The sequence below is a fragment of the Mesocricetus auratus genome, unplaced genomic scaffold (assembly GCF_017639785.1).
Source record: "Mesocricetus auratus isolate SY011 unplaced genomic scaffold, BCM_Maur_2.0 Super-Scaffold_100010, whole genome shotgun sequence".
Lineage (NCBI taxonomy): Eukaryota > Metazoa > Chordata > Mammalia > Rodentia > Cricetidae > Mesocricetus > Mesocricetus auratus.
The window spans coordinates 33303616-33324501 of NW_024429194.1; the positions used below are offsets into that span (position 1 = coordinate 33303616).

At 52.1% G+C, this 20886-nt stretch overlaps 1 protein-coding gene across 5 annotated transcripts; it reads left to right on the top strand.

Annotated features, from left to right (window-relative positions):
• The first annotated feature begins 1339 nt into the window (after positions 1 to 1339).
• On the top strand, positions 1340 to 19345 carry Ptprn (protein tyrosine phosphatase receptor type N). 5 transcript variants are annotated; one of them, XM_040753266.1, is made up of 23 exons: positions 1340 to 1510; positions 3123 to 3173; positions 3337 to 3450; positions 5328 to 5424; positions 6882 to 7140; positions 7224 to 7578; positions 8074 to 8208; positions 9045 to 9079; positions 9884 to 10161; positions 10374 to 10460; positions 10679 to 10758; positions 10896 to 10960; positions 11394 to 11612; positions 12011 to 12211; positions 13145 to 13292; positions 13428 to 13501; positions 14085 to 14162; positions 14258 to 14377; positions 14707 to 14873; positions 17506 to 17559; positions 18085 to 18149; positions 18342 to 18415; positions 18743 to 19345. In XM_040753266.1, the coding sequence occupies exons 1-23, from the start codon at positions 1396 to 1398 to the stop codon at positions 18812 to 18814; spliced, it is 2943 nt and encodes a 980-aa protein (XP_040609200.1). In that variant the 5' UTR covers positions 1340 to 1395; the 3' UTR covers positions 18815 to 19345. The 5 variants fall into 5 exon arrangements, with proteins under 5 accessions (XP_040609200.1, XP_040609201.1, XP_040609202.1 ...); XM_040753267.1 differs by having other exon boundaries at positions 8077 to 8208; XM_040753268.1 differs by lacking the exon at positions 1340 to 1510 and adding an exon at positions 1670 to 1898.
• The last annotated feature ends 1541 nt before the right edge of the window (positions 19346 to 20886 follow it).

Consider the following 20886-nt stretch of genomic DNA (forward strand, 5'->3'; position numbering starts at 1 on the left):
AATGTCATAGAGTTAGTTTTCTCCTTCTATCTTCATATGGATTTAAAGGATCAAGCTCAGGTCATCAGGTTTGAATAGTGAATGTCTTTGCCTACTGAACCATCTCACCAGATCCATATTGCTTTAAAAAGCAAGACAAACAAAACAATAACTAGAAGGCAAGAGAGCAATGTAATCAAATTGGGATTTTAAGAATATCACTCTGTAGCTTACTAGATAAATAGAGTGGTATCAAAAAGCCGTGGAGGAAATCACTGTGATAGGCTTGAGGAAACGACCCAACCAGAGCAGTTAAGGTGACGTGGTTCCATGCGATGTGTACCTAATGGTAGAAACCATGAGACTGTGGGAAGCTTGAGATGGGAAAGGACAGCCAAAGCCAGTAACAGATGTCAGGGCTTACAGGGGTGCAGCTGGAGAGCCAGCATAGCTGCTGATATTCTGGAACACAGTAGGATAATAAGTGGCAACAATGAATTGACTATTTCAAATCAGCTGATAGAGAAGATTCTGAGTGTTCCCAACACAAATTGTAAATGTTTGAGGTAACAGTTAAGCCAGGCATGTGGATCTGATCATTACACATTGCACATTGCATATATGCATGTAAATGTACTGCAATGTCACACACTGTATGTATGTGTACAATTGCTATATATCAGCTAAAAGAACAAATACTAGAGAAAGAAAAATTCAAAAGGCAGATGAGTAGATTGCAAGAGGAAAAGAAGGTAATGCATAGGAGTGTTTGTGACGTGCCAGTTTAGGTCTTGTCCAGGGGTGAATTGATGCATAGATTCTCACTATCACCTGTGGGGCAGGTGCTTTTGCCCCTCTGCTTTACCAAACAAGGTAAAGCAACTAGCTCAAGGCTATGCAGGCACACATGCCCAACCATCCCTGATCTTCCGGATGACACCAGTAGCTGGAATGGCGACGCGTTCCGGGTTCCTATTCTGGTTTCTTACGCGTCTTCTCTCAGGGTGTATACTCGCTGGCCCACGTATCTTTCCTGTTCCCCACAGAACTTGAGTCCTTTTCACCAACCCTGAGCCAGGGAGACAGTGGTGGTGGACCTGAAAAATACAGGTCAGGAGTGGGTGGACCCAGTGGGAATTCTAGTGAAGAACCTACTACATGGTGGAGGAGGCATAGGTTGAGTAGGTCCCCGGTTAAGAGGGGGTTCTTACGCCAGTATGACGCAAATAGGCATAAGAGCCGGGGGTGGAGATGTCGTCACTGCACGCCTGCTGTTGGCCAAGTCGCCTCAAGAGGGGCATGCAGACCCCGCCTTGGAGGTGGGTGGGGAGCGGCAGGCTCCGCCTAGGCTCCTCGGCCGACTCCCGCCAGCGTCCCTTAGACTGGCTGGGGAGCGAGCGCACGGAGCCGGGAAGGATGCGGCGCCCGCGGCGGCCCGGAGGTCCCGGGGGCTCCGGGGGCCTCCGGCTGTTGGTCTGCCTGCTGCTGCTGAGCGGCCGCCCCGGGGGCTGCAGCGCCATCAGTGCCCACGGTCAGGAGGAAACTTGATTGGGGAGGAGCAAGGGCCGGGAGCAAAACTCGGTGTGTGTGTGGGGAGGGGAGCGCGTCGCAAAAGCAAGAAGCTCAGGTAGACTAATATCGCGAGCCGGGGGACGGTTGCGGTGAGGAAGATGAGAGGAGATGAAGGGAGATGAAGATGAGGGCGGCTGCGAGGAAAGGGGCGTAGGCCGGGAGGTGGAGCTGGGATACGCAAGAGGGACCTGGGAGAAGTGGGCTCCAGGGAAGATAAGGTTCCGGAGGAGGAAAGGGGGTGCGCGCGAGTCCAAGGATGGAGAGGGACTAAGGACCGTGGGAGAAGCCAGAGACGTCGAGGTGGAGACCCGAAACCAAGAATCGGAAGCCGGGAAGGAGGAAGGAAGGTGGAAGAGACGACCACCCGGCGGCAGTAGCCCGGCCTCAGTCACCCGGCTCCCGCTACCCTGGAGGACTGGCTAGAGACAGAGAGCAGGGCTTATCTCTCAAGTCTAAAGGGCCGATTTGCTGCCTATTTAGGAAGGGGACACATGGGGGAGGGAGCGGAAGAGGACGAAAAGGGGAGGGTCTTCTCCTTGTCCCCCTCCCCACAGTCAGGCCTGCTGCTGACTCACATCTAAGCGGACAGAGTCAGCGCTGACTCACGGGCCCCGTGGTGGGGGTGGGAAGGTGGCGCGCGGGGGAAGGGGCGCAGCCTCTCCATCTGGCGCCCTCTTTCCCCATCCTGACTTGGAGGCCAGGCTACAGTACTTCCTGTGAGGCCGAGAGTTAACGAGATAGGGGGGAGGGATGAGGTCCTGTGGCGACTCCTGGTCCTGCCACTCGCCCCTCAATAAACGTCTCCCCTCCCTATGTGCCCTTGGCTCCCGGCTTCAGCACCACGGACAGCACCAGCGACTCAAGGCGGCCACAGAATCAAACACCTGCACCCCCCTTCTTCCCTTTCACGCGGGGGAGTTGTGCTGGAGTTTCCGCCTCTTCCGAGTTCCAGGTCACGAGAATTAGGATGAGAGATTTGGGAAACTACAGTTTCCTTTTGAATTTGGCCTCAAATTCTCCCACAATGCTACGTGATAAGCAAATTGAGCCTTTTAAAGACTGAAACCATGATCTTTAAAATCCAAAGCCAGACCCGACACCTCCTCATGAGTGTCTAAGTCTTGGGGCTGGAAAGACAGCTCAGTCAGGAGAGTGCTTGTCATACAAGTATGAGGACCTGAGTTCAGATCTTCAGCATCCATGTAAAAAGCCATGCAGCATGACTGATGTCTAACCCCAGTGCTGGAAAAGTGGAGACAGACAAATCCCTGAATGTTCAGGGTGAACTCTAAGTTCAGTGAGAGATCTGGTTTTAAAAATACAAAGTGGACAACAAGTGTGGAAGATACCCAACATTGACTTCTGGCCTCCATACACATGCACACATACATGAACATATATAAATTTGTATGCATATATATGTCAGAGAGAGAGAATTCTAGGCCTTTTCCCTGCTGTCCTCCCAACTTAAAACCTCCTTTTGAATGAAATAATGGGCCATATCTGCTTCCCCAATTTCCCAGCCATCTAACCTGTGTCTGTGTTCTGAGCATCTATCCGCTCTTCTACAGGCTGTCTGTTTGATCGAAGGCTCTGCTCACACCTGGAAGTCTGCATTCAGGGTAAGTAGGGCCCTGGCCTAGGATTCAAAAGACAAAGATGGGGAGGGGGAGCCCAGATGTGAGGAAGGCAGAGGTGCAGCCCTCTAATGCCAGAGAAGGTGGAGAGAGCATCGTCTACCTGCAGCCTCTTACAAAACCCATGACAACACTTTTGTGCTTTTAGATGGCTTGTTTGGACAGTGCCAGGCAGGAGTCGGACAGGCACGGCCCCTTTTGCAAGTTACCTCCCCGGTTCTCCAGCGCTTACAAAGTGTGCTCCGGCAACTCATGTCCCAAGGTGAGGTCTGACCCTACTGGAACACAGAGAATAGAACTTGGTTGGTGGGGAAGTAAGGGGCCACTTCATCCAATGACTTCTCTTCATGCAACTCAATAAGTATATCCACTTATGAAGCCCCACCCTCTTAGATCTTGCTGGATAAGGGAACAAAACAAGGTTAATGATAGGACTCTAGAGATGGGCTATTCACATATAAATTATCTAGAGTTACACACAGGAGGCCTGCATCTGAAGTTCCTAGAAATTATTTTTAGGTTTATTAGGATTTTGTTTGTTTGTTTTGAGACAAGCTCTCTCTGTGTAGCCCAGGCTAGCCTGGAATTCATGTTGATCCTTCTGCCCTAGCCTTATAACTACAGGACTATAGGAACGCTCCACTGCATTCATCTTAAGACAAGTATGTCTTAAATAGTTTGCTGCAACACGGGCAGTGGTGGTGCACACCTTTAACCCTAGCACTTGGGAGGCAGAGGCAGGTAGATCTCTGAGTCTGAGGCCAGCCTGGTCTACAAAGTGAGTTTCAGGACAGTCAGGACTGTTACACAGAGAAACCCTTTCTCGGGGAGAACAAAAAGGAGTTTGTTGCAATAAAATACAGTGACAGATGCAATAGGACACAGGTGATATAATATGGCTTTAAGATGGGAGAAATAACATCATATTTTTGTGCTAAAAAGAATAATTCATTGGAAAGGAAAATGATGGAAATAGGAGAGAAACTCATGGAGAATGTTCTTAAGCAAGAAAGAGAGGCTGAAATCTAGTGGTCACTTGGAGGAGTTGGTTGTAATAGGAACACAGACAGTTCTAATGCATGGAATAGATGTTTGCATGTACCAGGATATGAGTCATTAGTAACCCAGATTATAAATCCAGAGCAGGATCTGGGCATGGTAGTACACAACTGTGATCCCGGCCCTTAGGAAGGGTGGGGGGAGCTGAGACAGAAGGATCACCATGAGTTCCAGACCAGCCTCTGCTACATAGTAAGACCCTGACTCTAAGTAAATAAACCCATAGAAGGAAGAACGGAGGAGAGTGAGGTGTGATCCCTCTAGAATGAGTGACAAATCTTTTCTGAGAGCAGAGCTTCATGGGTAAAGAGTCAGTTGGAACATGTGCCTCAGGATAAGGGGATGCTGACAGGAGGACATGATGAGACTCACAGCGGAGATGGTTTACATGTTTGAAATAGGTATACAGAGCATTTCAGTTTCCTGACAATACTTTATTTGCACAGCAGCCTGCAAAGATGTATATTATTCCCACTCTACAAAAGACTCAGGCTTAGAATGAAGAAGTGCAATGATGACAGTAGCGATAGCATTTGTTAAGAGTTCTGCGTATGGCTGGGCCTTGGTGGCGCACGCATTTAATCCCAGCACTCAGGAGGTAGAGGCAGGAGGATCTCTGTGAGTTCGACACCAGCCTGGTCTATAGAGTGAGTGCCAGGACAGGCTCCAAAGCAATACAGAGAAACCCTGTCTCGAAAAAATCAAAAACTAAAAAAGTTCTTTGAGTTTATTTTCCATGATGTGTTATTTTATTATCACAACAGTCTTAGGAGATACATATCCCCACACGAGAGAACTGAGGGACAAAGAGATTGAGGTGAGGGAGTGGAAGCTTAACAACTTGCCCAAGGCCCCCAGTTCTTCAGGAACAGAACTGAATTCCAGCCCAGGCAGTTTGATTCCAAAAGTCGTACCCGAGGGTAGAGCTGGGGAGGCAGCTCAGCTCACCCACTGTGTCTCCAACGGAGCATCCCCTGCCGGCAAGCCCGCTCACCGCAGGGAATGGGCATACTCCTGACCGCCACCCTGGGACTGGGCCCCCAGTCCCATGCACCTTTGCCCTGTCCCTTCTCCTGACAGGACTGTCCTGGCATGATGACCTCACCCAGCATGTGATCTCCCAGGAGATGGAGCGCATTCCCAGGCTTCGTCCCCCAGAGCCCCATCCAAGGGACAGGTAGGCAGCCTTTCTCCACAGCCTTAGACTGTTGGGGCCGGTGACCTGAAACCTTCCTTATAGGCAGAGGGTGGAGGTGCCAAGGTCAACAGATGAGGGCACAGGTAAAACAGCATTGAGAATGGTCTCCCTGACATGTTGACATGGCTCAGTAGGGGTTGAGTTTATCCTAGAGATCCAGCAAAACGGGACAATAAATAGATACTTTTTTTTATAAAAAATGCTGATATTTGACATTTTGAAAGAAGTATTAAAGTAGTTGTTAAAGACAAACTACAGGGGCTGGGGAGATAACTCAGAGGTTAAGAGCACTGCTGCTCTTCCAGCGGTCACGAGTTCAATTCCCAGCAACCACATGGTGGCTTACAGCCATCTATAATGAGATCTGGTGCCCTCTTCTGGCCTGCAGGTGTACATGCAGGCAGAACACTATACATAATAGACAAACAAATAAACAAACTAGAATTTTCATGGACCTAAGTTGTTTCATTACTGTATGGAAATGTGTATGGCAGTACTGTCCTTCTGTCGTCAGAGCCTGTAACATGGTGTTTCTCAACCTTCCTAATGCTGTGACCCTTTAATAGAGTTCCTCATGTTGCAGTGTCCTCCAATCAAGACGATGTTTTCATTGTTACTTCATAACTGTAATGCTGCTACTCTTATGAATCATAATGTAAACATCTGTGTTTTCCAATGGTCTTAGGCGACCCCTAAACCCAGAGGTGGAAAATCTCTGCTCTAAAAGCAAATTCTCAGACAAAAGAAGAATTGTGGGCTTTAGATGATGATACCTGAACCATCAAGGCAACAGTGGTGGGGCCAGGGCAGTCTTAGTTGTCTGAACATGTACTCAGAGAGCCGGCGTGGGGCACACAGGGACAACCATGCGGAAGCATGGACAGTCACAGTCCATCCCATGTGTGTATGTATGCCCATATGCCTTCCCCTGCTCCCAATCGCCCTTTCGTCACCCCCGTGAGCTTCCTTAGCCTGTGCAGCTGTGTTTCAAAGACACACAGCTGGGGATGCAGCTCAGAGCTAGAGTGCTTGTCTTGCACACACAAGGTCCTAGGCTTGATCCCTAGTCAAACAGACACACACACACACACACACACACACACACACACACACACACACACCTGTTCTTTTATTTTCCCCAAAGACAGAGACATGTTTACCAATCCAGAGGGTCTACTATCACCTCCATGCCCCCTACATTTCTTAAGAGGACAAGGATGTTCTAAACTGCAGACTCAGTCCAACCTCAACCTTGTAAACTCGCCACATCCTTGTCCTATACAAACATACAAATCTCTCTCTCTCTCTCTCTCTCTCTCTCTCTCTCTCTCTCTCTCTCTCTCTCTCTCTCTCTCTCTCTCTCTCTCTCTCTCTCTCCCCCTCTCCCTCCCTCTCTCATTCTCCCCCACTCCTTATCTCTCTCCTTTCCTCCCCAGGTCTAGTTTGGCACCTAGGAGACCAGGCCCTGCTGGCGAGCTGCTTTCCCAGGGCAATCCTACTGGCTCTTCTCCTGCTGCCCAGGGGCTCCCTCGGCCTCCAGGGAGTGGGACCGGAGCTGGGGTGGGCTCCCCACTGTCCTCTCTGCAGGCTGAGCTGTTGCCCCCTCTCTTGGAGCATCTTCTAATGCCCCCACAGCCCCCCCACCCTGCTCTGACTTATGAGCCTGCATTGCTACAGCCTTACCTGTTCCACCAGGTGAGCCCTTGACTCTGGTCATGCCTCAACCCCAGTACCCCACCCTAACTTCTGTTCTCAGCCACATCTCTGATCTCCCACAGTTTGGATCCCGAGATGGCTCACGGAGTTCAGAGAGCTCCCCAGGGGTGGTTGGTGTTGGCCACCTGCCCAAGGCTGAAGCTCCTGCCCTCTTCAGCAGAACTGCCTCCAAGGCCATTTTGGGGGCTCACTCTGGCCACTCGTTCGGGGACCTCCCAGGTCCCTCACCTGCTCAGCTTTTCCAGGACTCAGGGCTGCTCTACATGGCTCAAGAGTTGCCTGTGCCTGGCAGGGCCAGGGTACCAAGGCTGCCAGAGCAGGGGGACAGCAGCCGGGCAGAGGACTCCTCAGAGGGCTATGAGGAGGAAATACTAGGGGGTCATGGGGAGAAGGCCCCTTACCAAACACTACAACCAGGTAAGAGGTTCCTCGGCACCCACCTCTGTCTATGGGGCTCCTTCCTGACTGTCTTTGAAGATGTTCGTTTATTTGTTTGTTTATTCAGTTGTATTTTTTTATCTTATTTATTTTTAAGAGGAGGTCTTGTTATTATCCCAGGCTACCCTTGCACTCATTTTAGCTCAGGCTGGACTCAAGCCTGCTGCAATCCTTTTGCGTCAGTCTCCTGAGAGCTGAGATTACAGGCACGAGTCACCACACTTGGCATTCTGCCTTTCGTCCACACATTTAGCTGTTTATTGACAAGCTGATGTATACAGGCACTAACTTCAATGTAGGGGCAGTAGGGTATGCACCTGACATACATTAAGTATGTTCAAGATCTAGAAATAGGAGGGCATCAGTGTCCTAGCATTTTAAAAATTCTTAAATGTCCTTGACCCCCCCCCCCACCTATCTGCAGCCCATCAATTTATCCTACCATCTGCCCTAAGCTCTATGTCTGGCTCCCAGCAGATACAAGTCTGCAGAGATTGGCTGCTGTCCTGGCAGGCTATGGAGTAGAGCTGCGTCAGCTGACCCCGGAACAGCTTTCTACCCTCCTGACCCTGCTGCAGTTACTGCCCAAGGGCACAGGAAGAAATCTTGGTGAGTGTCCAGGCAGGGAGGGCAGCAACCCCCTGCTCCATGAGGCTTATTGTCCTGGAAGGTCACAAAGGGAGAATTTTTGGGTTTGATTTTTCTTGAGATGGGGTCTTGCTGTAGCACACGCTGACCTAAGAATTCACCATCCAGCCAGATGTTGGTGGCGCATGTCTTTAATCCCAGCACTCGGGAGGCAGAGGCAGGCGGATCTCTGTGAGTTTGAGGTCACCCTGGTCTACAGAGTGAGTTCCAGGACAGCCTCCAAAACAATACAGAGAAACCCTGTCTCGAAAAACAACAACAACAACAACAAAAACCGGACAACGTAAAAGAACTCATGATCCTAGCTGGGCCAGGTGATGCACACCTTTGATCCTAGCACTTGGGAGACAGAGGCAAGCAGATCTCTGGGTTCGAGACCAGCCTGGTCCACAGAGCGCTTTAGGAGAGCCAGGGCTGCACAAACTCTGTTAAAAAAAGTTGAAAAACAAACAACAAAAAGAACTCGTGAGCCTTCTACCTGTGCCTCTGGAGTGTAGAGGCTACAGGCATGGTCCAGCATGCCTGGATGAAGAGAGATCTTATGAAGATAGAATTATTACCAGAATAATAAATCCAGAGCAGGAGCAAGAGGGCAAGGTGGTAAACTGTAGCATTAGACTAGGAAAAGACTAGAGTATGGGAAGCTCAAGGGGACAGGGAGAGGAAGAGTGGGAGCAGGGAGAGGCATCTGTGACTATTGGCAGGACCGGGTCTCACAGATGGGACAGAGCTCTAGTCCTTTCTCACCGTGGCCCTGATCCTCTTTCCCAAGACTCTTGCTTTTCCTGTCTCTATAGGAGGGGCTGTAAATGTCGGAGCTGATGTCAAGAAAGTGAGTTCCCAGGACCTTCCTTGGCTGAATCCTAGGGGTCATGGCTCAGAATCTATCCTCTGCTCCTTCATTTTCCATCCCAGAGACTTCAAATCATAACCTGTGGCTTTCACTTCAAGTTGACATGACTAAAAGCCAGAATTATTTTATCTGCTTGTTTGTTTATATTTTGTGTGAATACTCTGTATGTATACCTGCATGCCAGAAGAGGACATCAGATCCTATCACAGACGGTTGTGAGCCATCTTGTGGTTGCTGGGAATTGAACTCAGAACCTCTGGAAGAGCAAGCAGCTAGTGCTCTTAACCACTGAGCCCCCTTTCCAGCCCAAAGCCAGAATTCTTAATTCACTCCTTTTTTTTTTTTAACCACACTCCTTTCAGACTCTGATGGTTCCTGCAGCAGGGACTTTGGTGGAGGCTCCATCCTGCTGTATGTAGCTGGATGGTTTCCGCTTCTCTGTCTTAAATGCTGCAGTCTAACATGTTGCCATTGAACGAAAGCCTAAAAGCCATGCCTTTCTGTTCATCGTTCCAAATGATCAGGCTCAACCCCGCCGCCATTCCAGCCCCACCCTGTGAATTTACAGACCACACTTCACTCATTCATCATCCTTTTAGTCACTCATTCGTCCATTTGATTCCCGTTCCCTGGATATGCTCTCTCTGTCCATTGTGTGGGATTGGAGGGTGGGGGTAGAAAGCTAACCAGTTCCTAAATTCCACTGTAAAGCGTTTAGAGCCCAGAGTGCGGTCCTTCCTCACCCAACCCCAGAGGTCACACCTGCATCCTGTCTCGTAACAGACGGCAGAAGAAGAAATGCAGAAAGGGGGCGCAGCAGACCCTCGGCCCCCCACACCCTCGCTCCCCGGACACCCCACTGCCAGTCCCCCCTCCAACGGCGTCCAGCAGGTGCTGAGTCCCGGCATCCCCGAGCCTCCCCAAACAGCCAGGCCTCCTGGAGTCTCATCTGTTCTACTGGAGAAGAAAAGCCCCCTGAGCCAGAGCCCGTCCACAGTGGCGGGACAGCCTTCAGCTCGACAGTCAGCCGAGGAGTATGGCTACATAGTCACTGACCAGAAGTAAGTGTTGCAGCCTGAGCAAGCCTTGCTGTCCCGGAGGGGTTGGGCAGACCTCTCTGGCAGGAAACAAACAGCAAGAATCCAACGGGCTCTCTCTCTTAAAAAAAAAAAAAAGCATCGAGTCAGTGGGTGGTCCCTCTGGAGGTGGCCCCATTTCAGGGAAGTATCTGAGAACCCCCACTCTGCTCCCTCTGCCTGCTCCCCTCCTGCAGACCCTTGAGTTTGGTGGCTGGAGTAAAGCTGTTGGAGCTTCTGGCTGAACACGTGCACATGTCCTCAGGCAGCTTCATCAACATCAGGTGGGACAGCACAGGGGTCTAGAAAGCAGCCTGAGTGAGGTGGTGCTGAAGGCACCAGGGAGGAAGGGAAGACAGCTCTGCTGCCGACTTGTCAAGCACAACAGCCACATGCGACCCCGCTGCGAGCTCCACCCTGAATCCCACACTCATGGGAATCCCTGATCCCCAGGGCTGGACTCTCAGGTGGGTAATGTAGTAACACACCTCCTATTTGGCAGTGTGGTGGGACCAGCTGTCACCTTCCGAATCCGGCACAACGAACAGAACCTGTCTTTGGCAGATGTGGCCCAGCAAGCTGGTAAATACCATCCTATCCTTAGGCCTAGGCTGAATCTAACCCCCGAGCCCTGATCCCCAGGCTTGTGATGATGCTCCCTTAAAATATTGCCAGCCCGAGTGGAGCTGGAAAGAGCCTGACCTGCACCCTTCCTGCAGGGCTGGTGAAGTCTGAACTGGAAGCACAGACAAGACTCCAGATTTTGCAGACAGGGGTGGGGCAGGTAAGCACTAACTGTGGACCCCAGAGGCCTGACTCTGCACACAAGAGAGGAGGCGAAACACTGGAGAACTTAAAGGACTGAAAGGTCATTTGGCTCTCCAGCCTCCTTTCCCAAGCAGTCCCTCTCTGTGCAGTTCTCATTTTGACCAGGAGATGGCACAGTGGCTCTTTCCTGAAGGACCACTCTTGATGGCTAGCCCATCATTTTCATACTGACATCTCCTTTTCTGCTAAAATGGAAATCCTTCTGGTGGGATCGCCCAAAGTCTCTGGCACTTGAGCTGGTCCAGTGTGGATTGGGAAGGAGGCTGCATGCACTTCTGCTTGTTACTTCCATACCCCTGCCTTCACAGCTTTGTCCCTAGAGGTGGCCTGAGGAGCCAGGGCCAGGTGTCCCCTGCCACCTGCCCCTGATTCTGGCTTTGTTCCTACAGAGGGAGGAAGCAGCTGCAGTCCTTCCCCGACAAGCCCATGGCATATCTCCCATGCGCTCAGTGCTGCTTACCGTGGTGGCCCTGGCAGGTGTCACTGGGCTGCTAGTGGCTCTGGCAGTGGCCCTGTGTGTGCGCCATCATTCGCGACAGCGGGATAAGGAGCGCCTGGCAGCACTGGGGCCCGAGGGGGCCCATGGTGACACTACTTTTGAATACCAGGTGTGCAGGTTCATGGAGGGAAGGAAGTGTGGGGGCTTGAGAGCCTCGGTCTTGTATGGAGTGGGGTGGGGACAGAATGGGAAGGGGTGCTGTGATGCACTTTTAGAATGAATAATTCCCAGGGCTATGATTCTGCGGTTCCACTTTGATATCTGAGGTTGTCGTAATCACCAACCAAGCACAAAAATCAAAGGCCAAAGACAGATCTCACTCATCTCACCTGTCAGAGACAAGCTAAAGCTTCAGATTTGAATCAGAAGCCTTGTCTGTTTGTTTTGAGCACTGGGAACTGAGCCCTGGGCCACATGCATGCTGCGCAAGCGCTCTATCTACAGCTGAGTTGCAGCCCCGGTGCCTTGTTAAAGGAACCCTGGCCTTACCCGGTCCTCCCTTTGCAGGACCTGTGTCGCCAGCACATGGCCACAAAGTCCCTGTTTAACCGGGCAGAGGGTCAGCCAGAGCCTTCTAGGGTGAGCAGTGTGTCCTCCCAGTTCAGTGACGCGGCCCAGGCTAGTCCCAGTTCCCACAGCAGCACGCCATCCTGGTGCGAGGAGCCTGCCCAGGCCAACATGGACATCTCCACGGGACACATGATTCTGGTCAGGAAAGGGCCCACGACCAAAGTGGGGAGGGGACAAATGGTAGGAGAGACAGGATGGGCAGTGTGGACCAGAGCCAGGCTGTGGTCCCCTACAGAGGAGGGGCAGTGTGGGCCAGAGCCAGGCTGTGGTCCCCTACAGAGGAGGGGCAGTGTGGGCCAGAGCCAGGCTGTGGTCCCCTACAAAGGATGGGCAGTGTGGGCCAGAACCAGGCTGTGTTACCTTATAGAGGATGAGCAGTGTGGGCCAGAGTCAGGCTGTGGTCCCCCACAGAGGAGGGGCAGTGTGGGCCAGAGTCAGGCTGTGGTCCCCCACAGAGGAGGGGCAGTGTGGGCCAGAGCCAGGCTGTGTTACCTTATAGAGGAGGGGCAGTGTGGGCCAGAACCAGGCTGTGTTACCTTATAGAGGATGAGCAGTGTGGACCAGAGCCAGGCTGTGGTCCCCTACAGAGGAGGGGCAGTGTGGGCCAGAGCCAGGCTGTGGTCCCCTACAGAGGAGGGGCAGTGTGGGCCAGAGCCAGGCTGTGGTCCCCTACAGAGGAGGGGCAGTGTGGGCCAGAGCCAGGCTGTGGTCCCCTACAAAGGATGGGCAGTGTGGGCCAGAACCAGGCTGTGTTACCTTATAGAGGATGAGCAGTGTGGGCCAGAGTCAGGCTGTGGTCCCCCACAGAGGAGGGGCAGTGTGGGCCAGAGCCAGGCTGTGTTACCTTATAGAGGAGGGGCAGTGTGGGCCAGAGCCAGGCTGTGGTCCCCCACAGAGGAGGGGCAGTGTGGGCCAGAGCCAGGCTGTGGTCCCCTACAGAGGAGGGGCAGTGTGGGCCAGAGCCAGGCTGTGTTACCTTATAGAGGAGGGGCAGTGTGGGCCAGAGCCAGGCTGTGGTCCCCCACAGAGGAGGGGCCGTGTGGGCCAGAGCCAGGCTGTGGTCCCCTGCAGGCATACATGGAGGATCATCTCCGGAACCGGGACCGGTTGGCCAAGGAGTGGCAGGCCCTGTGTGCCTATCAAGCAGAACCAAACACCTGCGCCACCGCTCAGGGCGAGGGCAACATCAAGAAGAATCGCCATCCTGACTTCCTACCTTGTAAGTGAGCCTTGGGCTAGCCTGGCTCCAGCCTCTGTCAGGAGCGATTCGAGGCTGTGGGAAAACGGTGGGGCTCCGGGTTCAGGCTGAGTGGCAGAGCCTGGTGCCAGAAGGCCATGTGGGGGTTCTGTGCAGATGACCATGCCCGCATCAAGCTGAAAGTGGAGAGCAGCCCTTCACGGAGCGATTACATCAATGCAAGCCCCATCGTAAGTGGCTCCGACTTCCACCCTCCCCTTGCCCTATTTGTATTGCCCCTTTACTCCATCCCCTGTAACCATTTCTCACACCAGCCAAGCTCTGAAATTGTAGAGCCTGTGTCTTCGCAGTAAAATATAGGATTCTTGCAGGGTGGTGGTGGCACACACCTTTAATCCCAGCACTCAGGAGGCAGAAACAGGCGAACCTCTGTGAGTCTGAGGCCAGCCTGGTCTACTAAGTGACTACAGAGTGACTACCAAAACTACAGAGAAACCCTGTCTTGGAAAAAAAAAATATATATATGCCGGGCAGTGGTGGCTTATGCCTTTAGTCTCAGCACTTGGGAGGCAGAGGCCGACAGATCTCTGTGAGTTCGAGGCCAGTCTGGTCTACAAGAGCTAGTTCCAGAACAGGCTCCAAAGCTACACAGGGAAACCCTGTCTTGAAAAAAACAAAACAAACAAAAAAAGAAAGAAAAGAGAAAAAAACACACATATATATGATTCTCAGCCCCCAGGCCACTCTTGACCCACCCTCCCTCCAAGCTGGCCCTTCCCATTCTGGCTCATGACATATCCTCCATACCTTCAGATCGAGCACGACCCTCGGATGCCGGCCTACATAGCCACACAGGGACCGCTGTCCCACACCATCTCGGACTTCTGGCAGGTGCATTCTCAGGGGGGGGGGGATTTTCTAGAGACCCTTGGGACAACCAGGGCCAGAGAAGCTGTAGGGCCACTTACCTGGGTCTCTGTCCTTAGATGGTGTGGGAGAGTGGCTGCACTGTCATCGTCATGCTGACCCCATTGGTGGAAGACGGTGTCAAACAGTGTGACCGATACTGGCCCGATGAAGGATCCTCCCTCTACCATGTCTATGAGGTCAGCAGGACCCCACCCACAGTAAGGGACGAGACGAGAGTGGGGAAGGTGCATGGCGGTCTAGTATTTATACACAAATGTGTGTGTGTGTATGCGCATCTATACACACACATAGTAAACATGAGCATCGTGTGTTCTGTCTACCATCAAAAGGCATTTAAAGGGACTTTGATAAAACTCAGAGCCATGAGTATGTAAGACAGGAAGAGAAATATCCAAAGGCTGAAATTGAGACTGCCTTTAACGATCTGAGTGTTTGGGAGGCGGAAGGGTGGGTTGGGAGAGGAGTGTATGCTGTGCTCAGCTCAGATCGGTTGGGTGCATGACAGGTGAACCTGGTCTCGGAGCACATCTGGTGCGAGGACTTCCTGGTGCGGAGCTTCTACCTTAAGAACGTGCAGACCCAGGAGACGCGCACGCTCACTCAGTTCCACTTCCTCAGCTGGCCGGCAGAGGGCACTCCGGCCTCCACCCGACCGCTGCTGGACTTTCGCAGGTGAGCAGGCTGCAAGCTGCTTCCTGGGACTCCAGCCTTGCCCTTGACCTCCGACCAATCCACCAGCCTTTCACTCCCAAACTAGTACTGACAGTCTGCCTATGCCACCCTAGCCTGGCGTCCTTCTCACACTCACTTTCTCGCAGAGCCTCTCCACCATCTGGCTCCTCTGCGGGCTTCCCGGGAGACTGGGTTCCCCTCTCCTCTCCTGCGGGGTCCTGCTTTGATTCCTCCCTCTTGTCTCCTACTTTGCCCTTCGGACCCTCAACCCTGGGCTCACTTGCTCTTTCTCTCCTGTCCAGCCTCCCTCCATCCTCTTTCCTCCCGTCTTTTTTTTTTTTTTTTTTGGCCTGTTTTTTTTTTTCTCTTTTCCTTTCTTCCTTTCCGGTCACTCTTCCTTCCATCGTTTCTCCCTCTGCACCTCTCCCTTCTGCCTCTCCCTCCCTGCCTCACCGCTGCCAGGTGTGTGTGTGTGTGTGTGTGTGTGTGTGTGTGTGTGTGTGTGTGTGTGTGTGTGTTATCTCTGCTGATATTCTTACTTTAGTTGAACATTCACAAAAGTGGTCATTAGCAGGTATGACAGAGAGAGACAGAAGAAACAGGCAGGCGGGTCTGAGAAGGGACTATGCTGAAGGGTATTTGGAAAACTGGTACCAGAATTTAGAAAGAAACCAAGATTATCCTGCAGGAAGTTCGTGGGACAGGGGGGGGGAGGGGGGGGGGAGTTGAGACAGCCCCTACCAGAAGGACTTAACCTGTTTTAACACCAAGAGGTTAGGCATTCAGCATTCATTCTCCACACATAGGTGGCCGGGAAGCCTCTCTTCAGGGACAGAGGCCCCACTGAACTAACACCTGTCCTGTCTTGTGCCAAGCTGGCCTGGGTCCTCAGTGCCAGGCAGCGGGGCACAGCTGAGGTAGGGACCTTGGTAGTTTCTGAACTCCATGCCAACAGTGATTTCTGGCTGAGTCCCTGCAGCCTGGGGCACACCTTGAAAGTGAAGTCGTAGTATGAAGTTATTTCCTTGTTTCCCCTCACATTTAAAACCCCCTTGTCAGGTGAGCCGGCACACAGCTCTAAGCCCAGTTGTGCAGGAGGCTGAGATAGGAGGTCTGCAAGTTCAAGCGCAGTCCAGGCAGCTTAGGGAAATCTTGTCTCATGAATGGAAGAACGAACGAAAAAGGACTAAGGATGTAACTCAGTGGTTGAGAACTTCCAGAGCACACACACACACACACACACACACACACACACATTCACACACACTCACACACACATTCACACACACACTCACACACTCACACACACTCACACACACTCAAACACACATTCACACACACTCACACACACATTCACACACATTCACACACACACATTCACACACACACACCAAAAACAAAAAACAAACAAACAAACAAAAAGTCCTGGATTCATTCATTATCACTGAATAGTAACAATAAGTTTTTAAAATAAAAGTTTTGATTGGGTTCAGCGATAGACCATGAGTAAGGCCTTAGTCTGATGCCAGACAAAAACAAAAACAAAAATATACCAGCAAAATACCCAACACAGCCGCTGTAGGGTCATTGCATAGATCTTTTTAAGGCCACACAGGTAAGCTAAACAATCCCTGGGGCTTACACCAGAATTACATAAATTCAACTGGCATGTGACAGTTAGAACAAACTAACTGTTGTTAGTGAATGAATACATTTTGGTGACCCAACATCAGAGATAGCATGGACTACAAACCTGAGTGGAAAGGGAATGGCTTTTGTGGCCGTGGAGTAGCAGAGCTGACCTGAAAATTCCCAGAAAGCCTTGGATTACTCCATCGTTACTACCTATTACTGATGGAGTGTACCTGAGCTGTGCAAATTCTTTATATAGGCTGCCTTGTAGCATTTTGTAAGTTCTCTATGTAGATTATCTCGTAGCACTTTTTTAAAAAGATTTATTTATTTAATAGGTATACAGTTATGCCTGCATGTATATCTGCAAGCCAGAAGAGGGCACCAGATCTCATTACAGATGGTTGTGAGCCCCCATGTGGTTGCTGGGAATTGAACTCAGGACCCTGGGAGAGCAGCCAGTGCTCTTAACCTCTGAGCCATCTCTCCAACTCTCTTGTGGCATTTTGTAAGTTCTTTATGTAGGTTATCTCCTGGCGTTTTGTAAGAATCCTAAAAAAGCCGGGTGGTGGTGGCGCACGCCTTTAATCCCAGCACTCGGGAGGCAGAGGCAGGCGGATCTCTGTGAGTTCGAGGCCAGGCTGGACCGACAGCCTCCAAAACAATACAGAGAAACCCTGTCTCGTAAAACCAAAAAAAAAAAAAAAAAAGGATCCTAAAAAAAAATGGTTCCATTATCTATCATCTCCCATTTTATAGTATGAAAACTGAAAAGTTAAATCCGTTATTCCAGGTTCACAACTTGGGCACATGGCTTCCAGGTGACAATCAAACCCGGTGCCATCCTCACCAGCCCTGACTCCTTTCTGCAGCTCACTTCCTGCTCCGTGCTTGCCACAAGGCAGGAGAGGGGGAAAGGCAGCATGGGAGCACACTGAGGTGTGATCAGCGCTGTTTGCTTCTTTCTGATTGGTTGCTACTCACCCGCTTCTCGTTGCAGGAAGGTGAACAAGTGCTACCGAGGCCGATCCTGCCCCATCATAGTGCACTGCAGGTGGGCGGGGACCGCCACACAGAGGCCCCGGGCGGGGTCTTCCTGGTTCTCTCCTTCTCTCTGGTCCTTTCCCTTGTGCACAAACCATCTGTCTTTAATGCACATCCTGTCTTTAATGAGTTAAAAATAGACACACACATACATGTGCATGCGCACGTACACACACACACACACACACACACACACACACAGAAGAATGTCAGCCCACCACACTGGAAATGCTTACTCTTTGGCCCTTTCTATGGAGAGCTGGCTGAACAAAAGCCAGGCCCCAGGCTGGAGAGGGCCATTCCCATTCTGTCCTGCTGCCTCCCCTGAAAACTGAGCCGTGGCTATACTTTCCAGTTGTCCACACGCCAGTACTCACAGGCTGCCACTCAACACCTGTTTTCTCAGCCATGGCTTACTGATGCTCTTCCCAGGCCAACTCCAAGAATCAGCCAATGTCCTCACCCCAGCCCCCATGTCTGCTCCCTTCCTGCCTTGTCAGGGCTAAGCCTGTGTGTCACCAACTCCTATTTTCAGTGATGGTGCAGGGAGGACAGGCACCTACATCCTTATTGACATGGTACTGAACCGCATGGCAAAAGGTAAGGTCTTCTGTTCCCACGGGACCCACAGCCCTGGTCCCTCATGGTTCCCCAGGACCCAGTGGGCTCGCTCTCACACCCGCTGGGGAACACATGCTCACATCTCCAAGATTTCCAAAGATGCCCAGGCTTTATGGTGCTTGTCTCCCCCGGACATCCCCTGAAGCATCTCCTACTCCACCCTATCCCCAGGGGTGAAGGAGATTGACATTGCTGCCACCCTGGAGCATGTCCGTGACCAGCGGCCGGGCCTTGTCCGCTCTAAGGTGACAATGCCTCCCTGCCTATCCCTAGTCACTTCCCTTCCCACGCGTTCTCTTCACGACCACCAAGAAGAAACCAATAGCAGTCTGCCCCTCCTGAACTCCCCAAGAGACCTCCCCTTCCTCCAAATGCCCAGCACCCTCCACAGCTGCAGTGCCCCCTCAGGCAGAGGCAGAGGCAGAGAGGCGAGGTTTCCACTGCCCCTCCTGAACTCCCCAAGAGACCTCCCCTTCCTCCAAATGCCCAGCACCCTCCACAGCTGCAGTGTCCCCTTAGGCAGAGGCAGAGGCTAGGTTTCCACTGATCCTTCTGCCACTGATCTTGCACAGGACCAGTTTGAGTTTGCGCTGACAGCCGTGGCGGAGGAGGTGAATGCCATCCTCAAGGCCCTGCCCCAGTGAGCCCCCTGGGCACCTCAGTGGGCATCCTGGCCTCTACTCCTTCTGCTGTATGAGCACCTGTGCACCCCACTCTTCAGCCCTTACCCACCTGCCATCCTGGCCCGTCTTGGGCATGGCAGCCCTTCCCAGCCCAGTGTGGAAGGAAGTGGGGGAGAGAAGGGGCTGATCCATCCAGCCTCTTTCATGCAAGAACCTAGGCAGCCCATGGGAAACAGACAGCAGGCAGGGGGAGGAGTGGACACCAGAAGCACGTGTGCCCAAGCCCCATCCTACCTGAGTCTCTGTCTCCCTCTCCCCATGATTCTGGGTGTCCCCAGCCAGTCTGCATACCCCTGACTCCCACCAGCCTGCTGTGTATAGACAGAGCAGGATGAGAGGCCCCAGCCCCCCCAGCCCCCCCAGCCCTGCTACCACTGGCCTGCCACCTTGACCCTGCTCAGCTTTCTCCCTCTAGCACAAGAGAACATTTCTAGAAAAATCTACTTTTGTATCAGTGTGAATAAAGTTAGTGTGTTGTCTGTGTAGCTGCAACATGGACACCTTTGCAGTTCTGTTAAGCTTCCAGGCTCCAGCTGTAGCTTGAGTCTCAGCTGGCCTGGCCTGTCTCCCTGGAGACACCGAAAGCAGAGAGCCACAGGTGACCCTGGCTGCAGAGGCTCCGTGACTGTCCTTGGTTTGAGAAGTGCCTAATGGCGTGACTTCTAGGTGCCTAGCAGGTTCCTGCATGCATTCGTTTAGCTTCATAAAACCCTGACCAATGATGCCTCACATACAAAGAGTGCAGCATGGCCCTAGCTCAGGCTGTGAACCTTGAAGTGGTGGAGTCAGGGTCCAAATCCGGGCAGTGGGCCTTCATAGAGCCTTTCCTCCCAGTTCTTAGGATGCTGCATGCCCTTCAGCCTCAGCAATGACGTTTTGTCACCCAGGACTGTTTAGGGCTGTGGGGACCATTTACCCACTGCCTGCCACATTCCAGGTGATAGATATCACAGCCAACTCTGCCACCGCAGTGCTGGGGCAGGACCAGCCGGGGGACACTGCTTCCCTTTCATCTATCCTCCTCTTAGCCCATTACCCTTAGGGTGACTTATGCCCCTCCCCCAGGAATGCTCATCTGTATGTCATAAGTGACCTCAGACAGTGAGCTCAGACACAGAAAGATGAGCTGAGCTGAGCTGAGCTGAGCTGAGCTGAGCCGAGGGCTGGGGCCACTCCCTCCTGCTAGAGTTCCAATGAAAACACAGTGAATTCTGAGTGCTGGGGGTGAGAAGCCCCATCCCACCGTCTGTCCCCTGCTGAGGCTCAGCTGTGATGTCCTGCAAGGCAAAGGCTCCAAGTAGGCAAGGCCTCATTCTGCAAGTCCCAGCAGATGCTCAGGATGGGGCTTGGAATTCCACCTTCAGGATAGGCTGCTGCTTTAGCTTGGAGAAATTGGTCAGGCCCCTTTGACCTCCCCCACACACACACCAAAGGTGAAGCCGATGGTGATTTCTGGGGTGAGGGAGCCAGGGCCACATCCTCTTGTAGAACAGCCAAGGTGCTGGGCCTGTGCCTGGAGACAGTAAGTGGGGAGGGGCTCCTGGTTCCTTCTTCCCTGGGCCTGGGCGCTGGGTAGGATGGTGTCCACATGCTCCTGGCTCTCACCCCCTGGAGAGGTTTAGTCTAGAGCACTTGGGTACTGCTTAAAATCATCAGGTGTCCTCAGTGGTGGTGGTTCACACCTTTAATCCCGGCACTCAGGAGGCAAAGGCAGATGGATCCCTGTGTTTTTTTGGAGCTACACAGAGAAACTCTGTCTTGAAAACACACACACACACACACACACACACACACACACACACACACACACACACACGGTGTCTCCATTTGTTTTTTGTGAGTTCCTATGTTTCCAATAAAGTCTTAACTTAGTTTGGGCCTAGCTGTACTGCAGAGAACTGGGAACTAGGTCCTCTTACAAGAGGAAACTTCAGGGTAAAGCTAGTTGGGGGCCCTGGAAGTAAGGAAGCATTTCTTGATATCCCACAACACCCTTGGGGAGGACAACCTGTTTGAGGCTTGTGCCTCCAGCT

Coding starts and splice junctions, on each gene's coding strand:
- Ptprn (XM_040753264.1), top strand. CDS start 2,302: ATGAGGTCCTGTGGCGACTCCTGGTCCTGCCACTCGCCCCTCAATAAA. Junction 9,080..9,883: donor TCGGAGCTGATGTCAAGAAA/GTGAGTTCCCAG, acceptor GTCTCGTAACAG/ACGGCAGAAGAAGAAATGCA. Junction 10,162..10,373: donor TACATAGTCACTGACCAGAA/GTAAGTGTTGCA, acceptor CCCCTCCTGCAG/ACCCTTGAGTTTGGTGGCTG.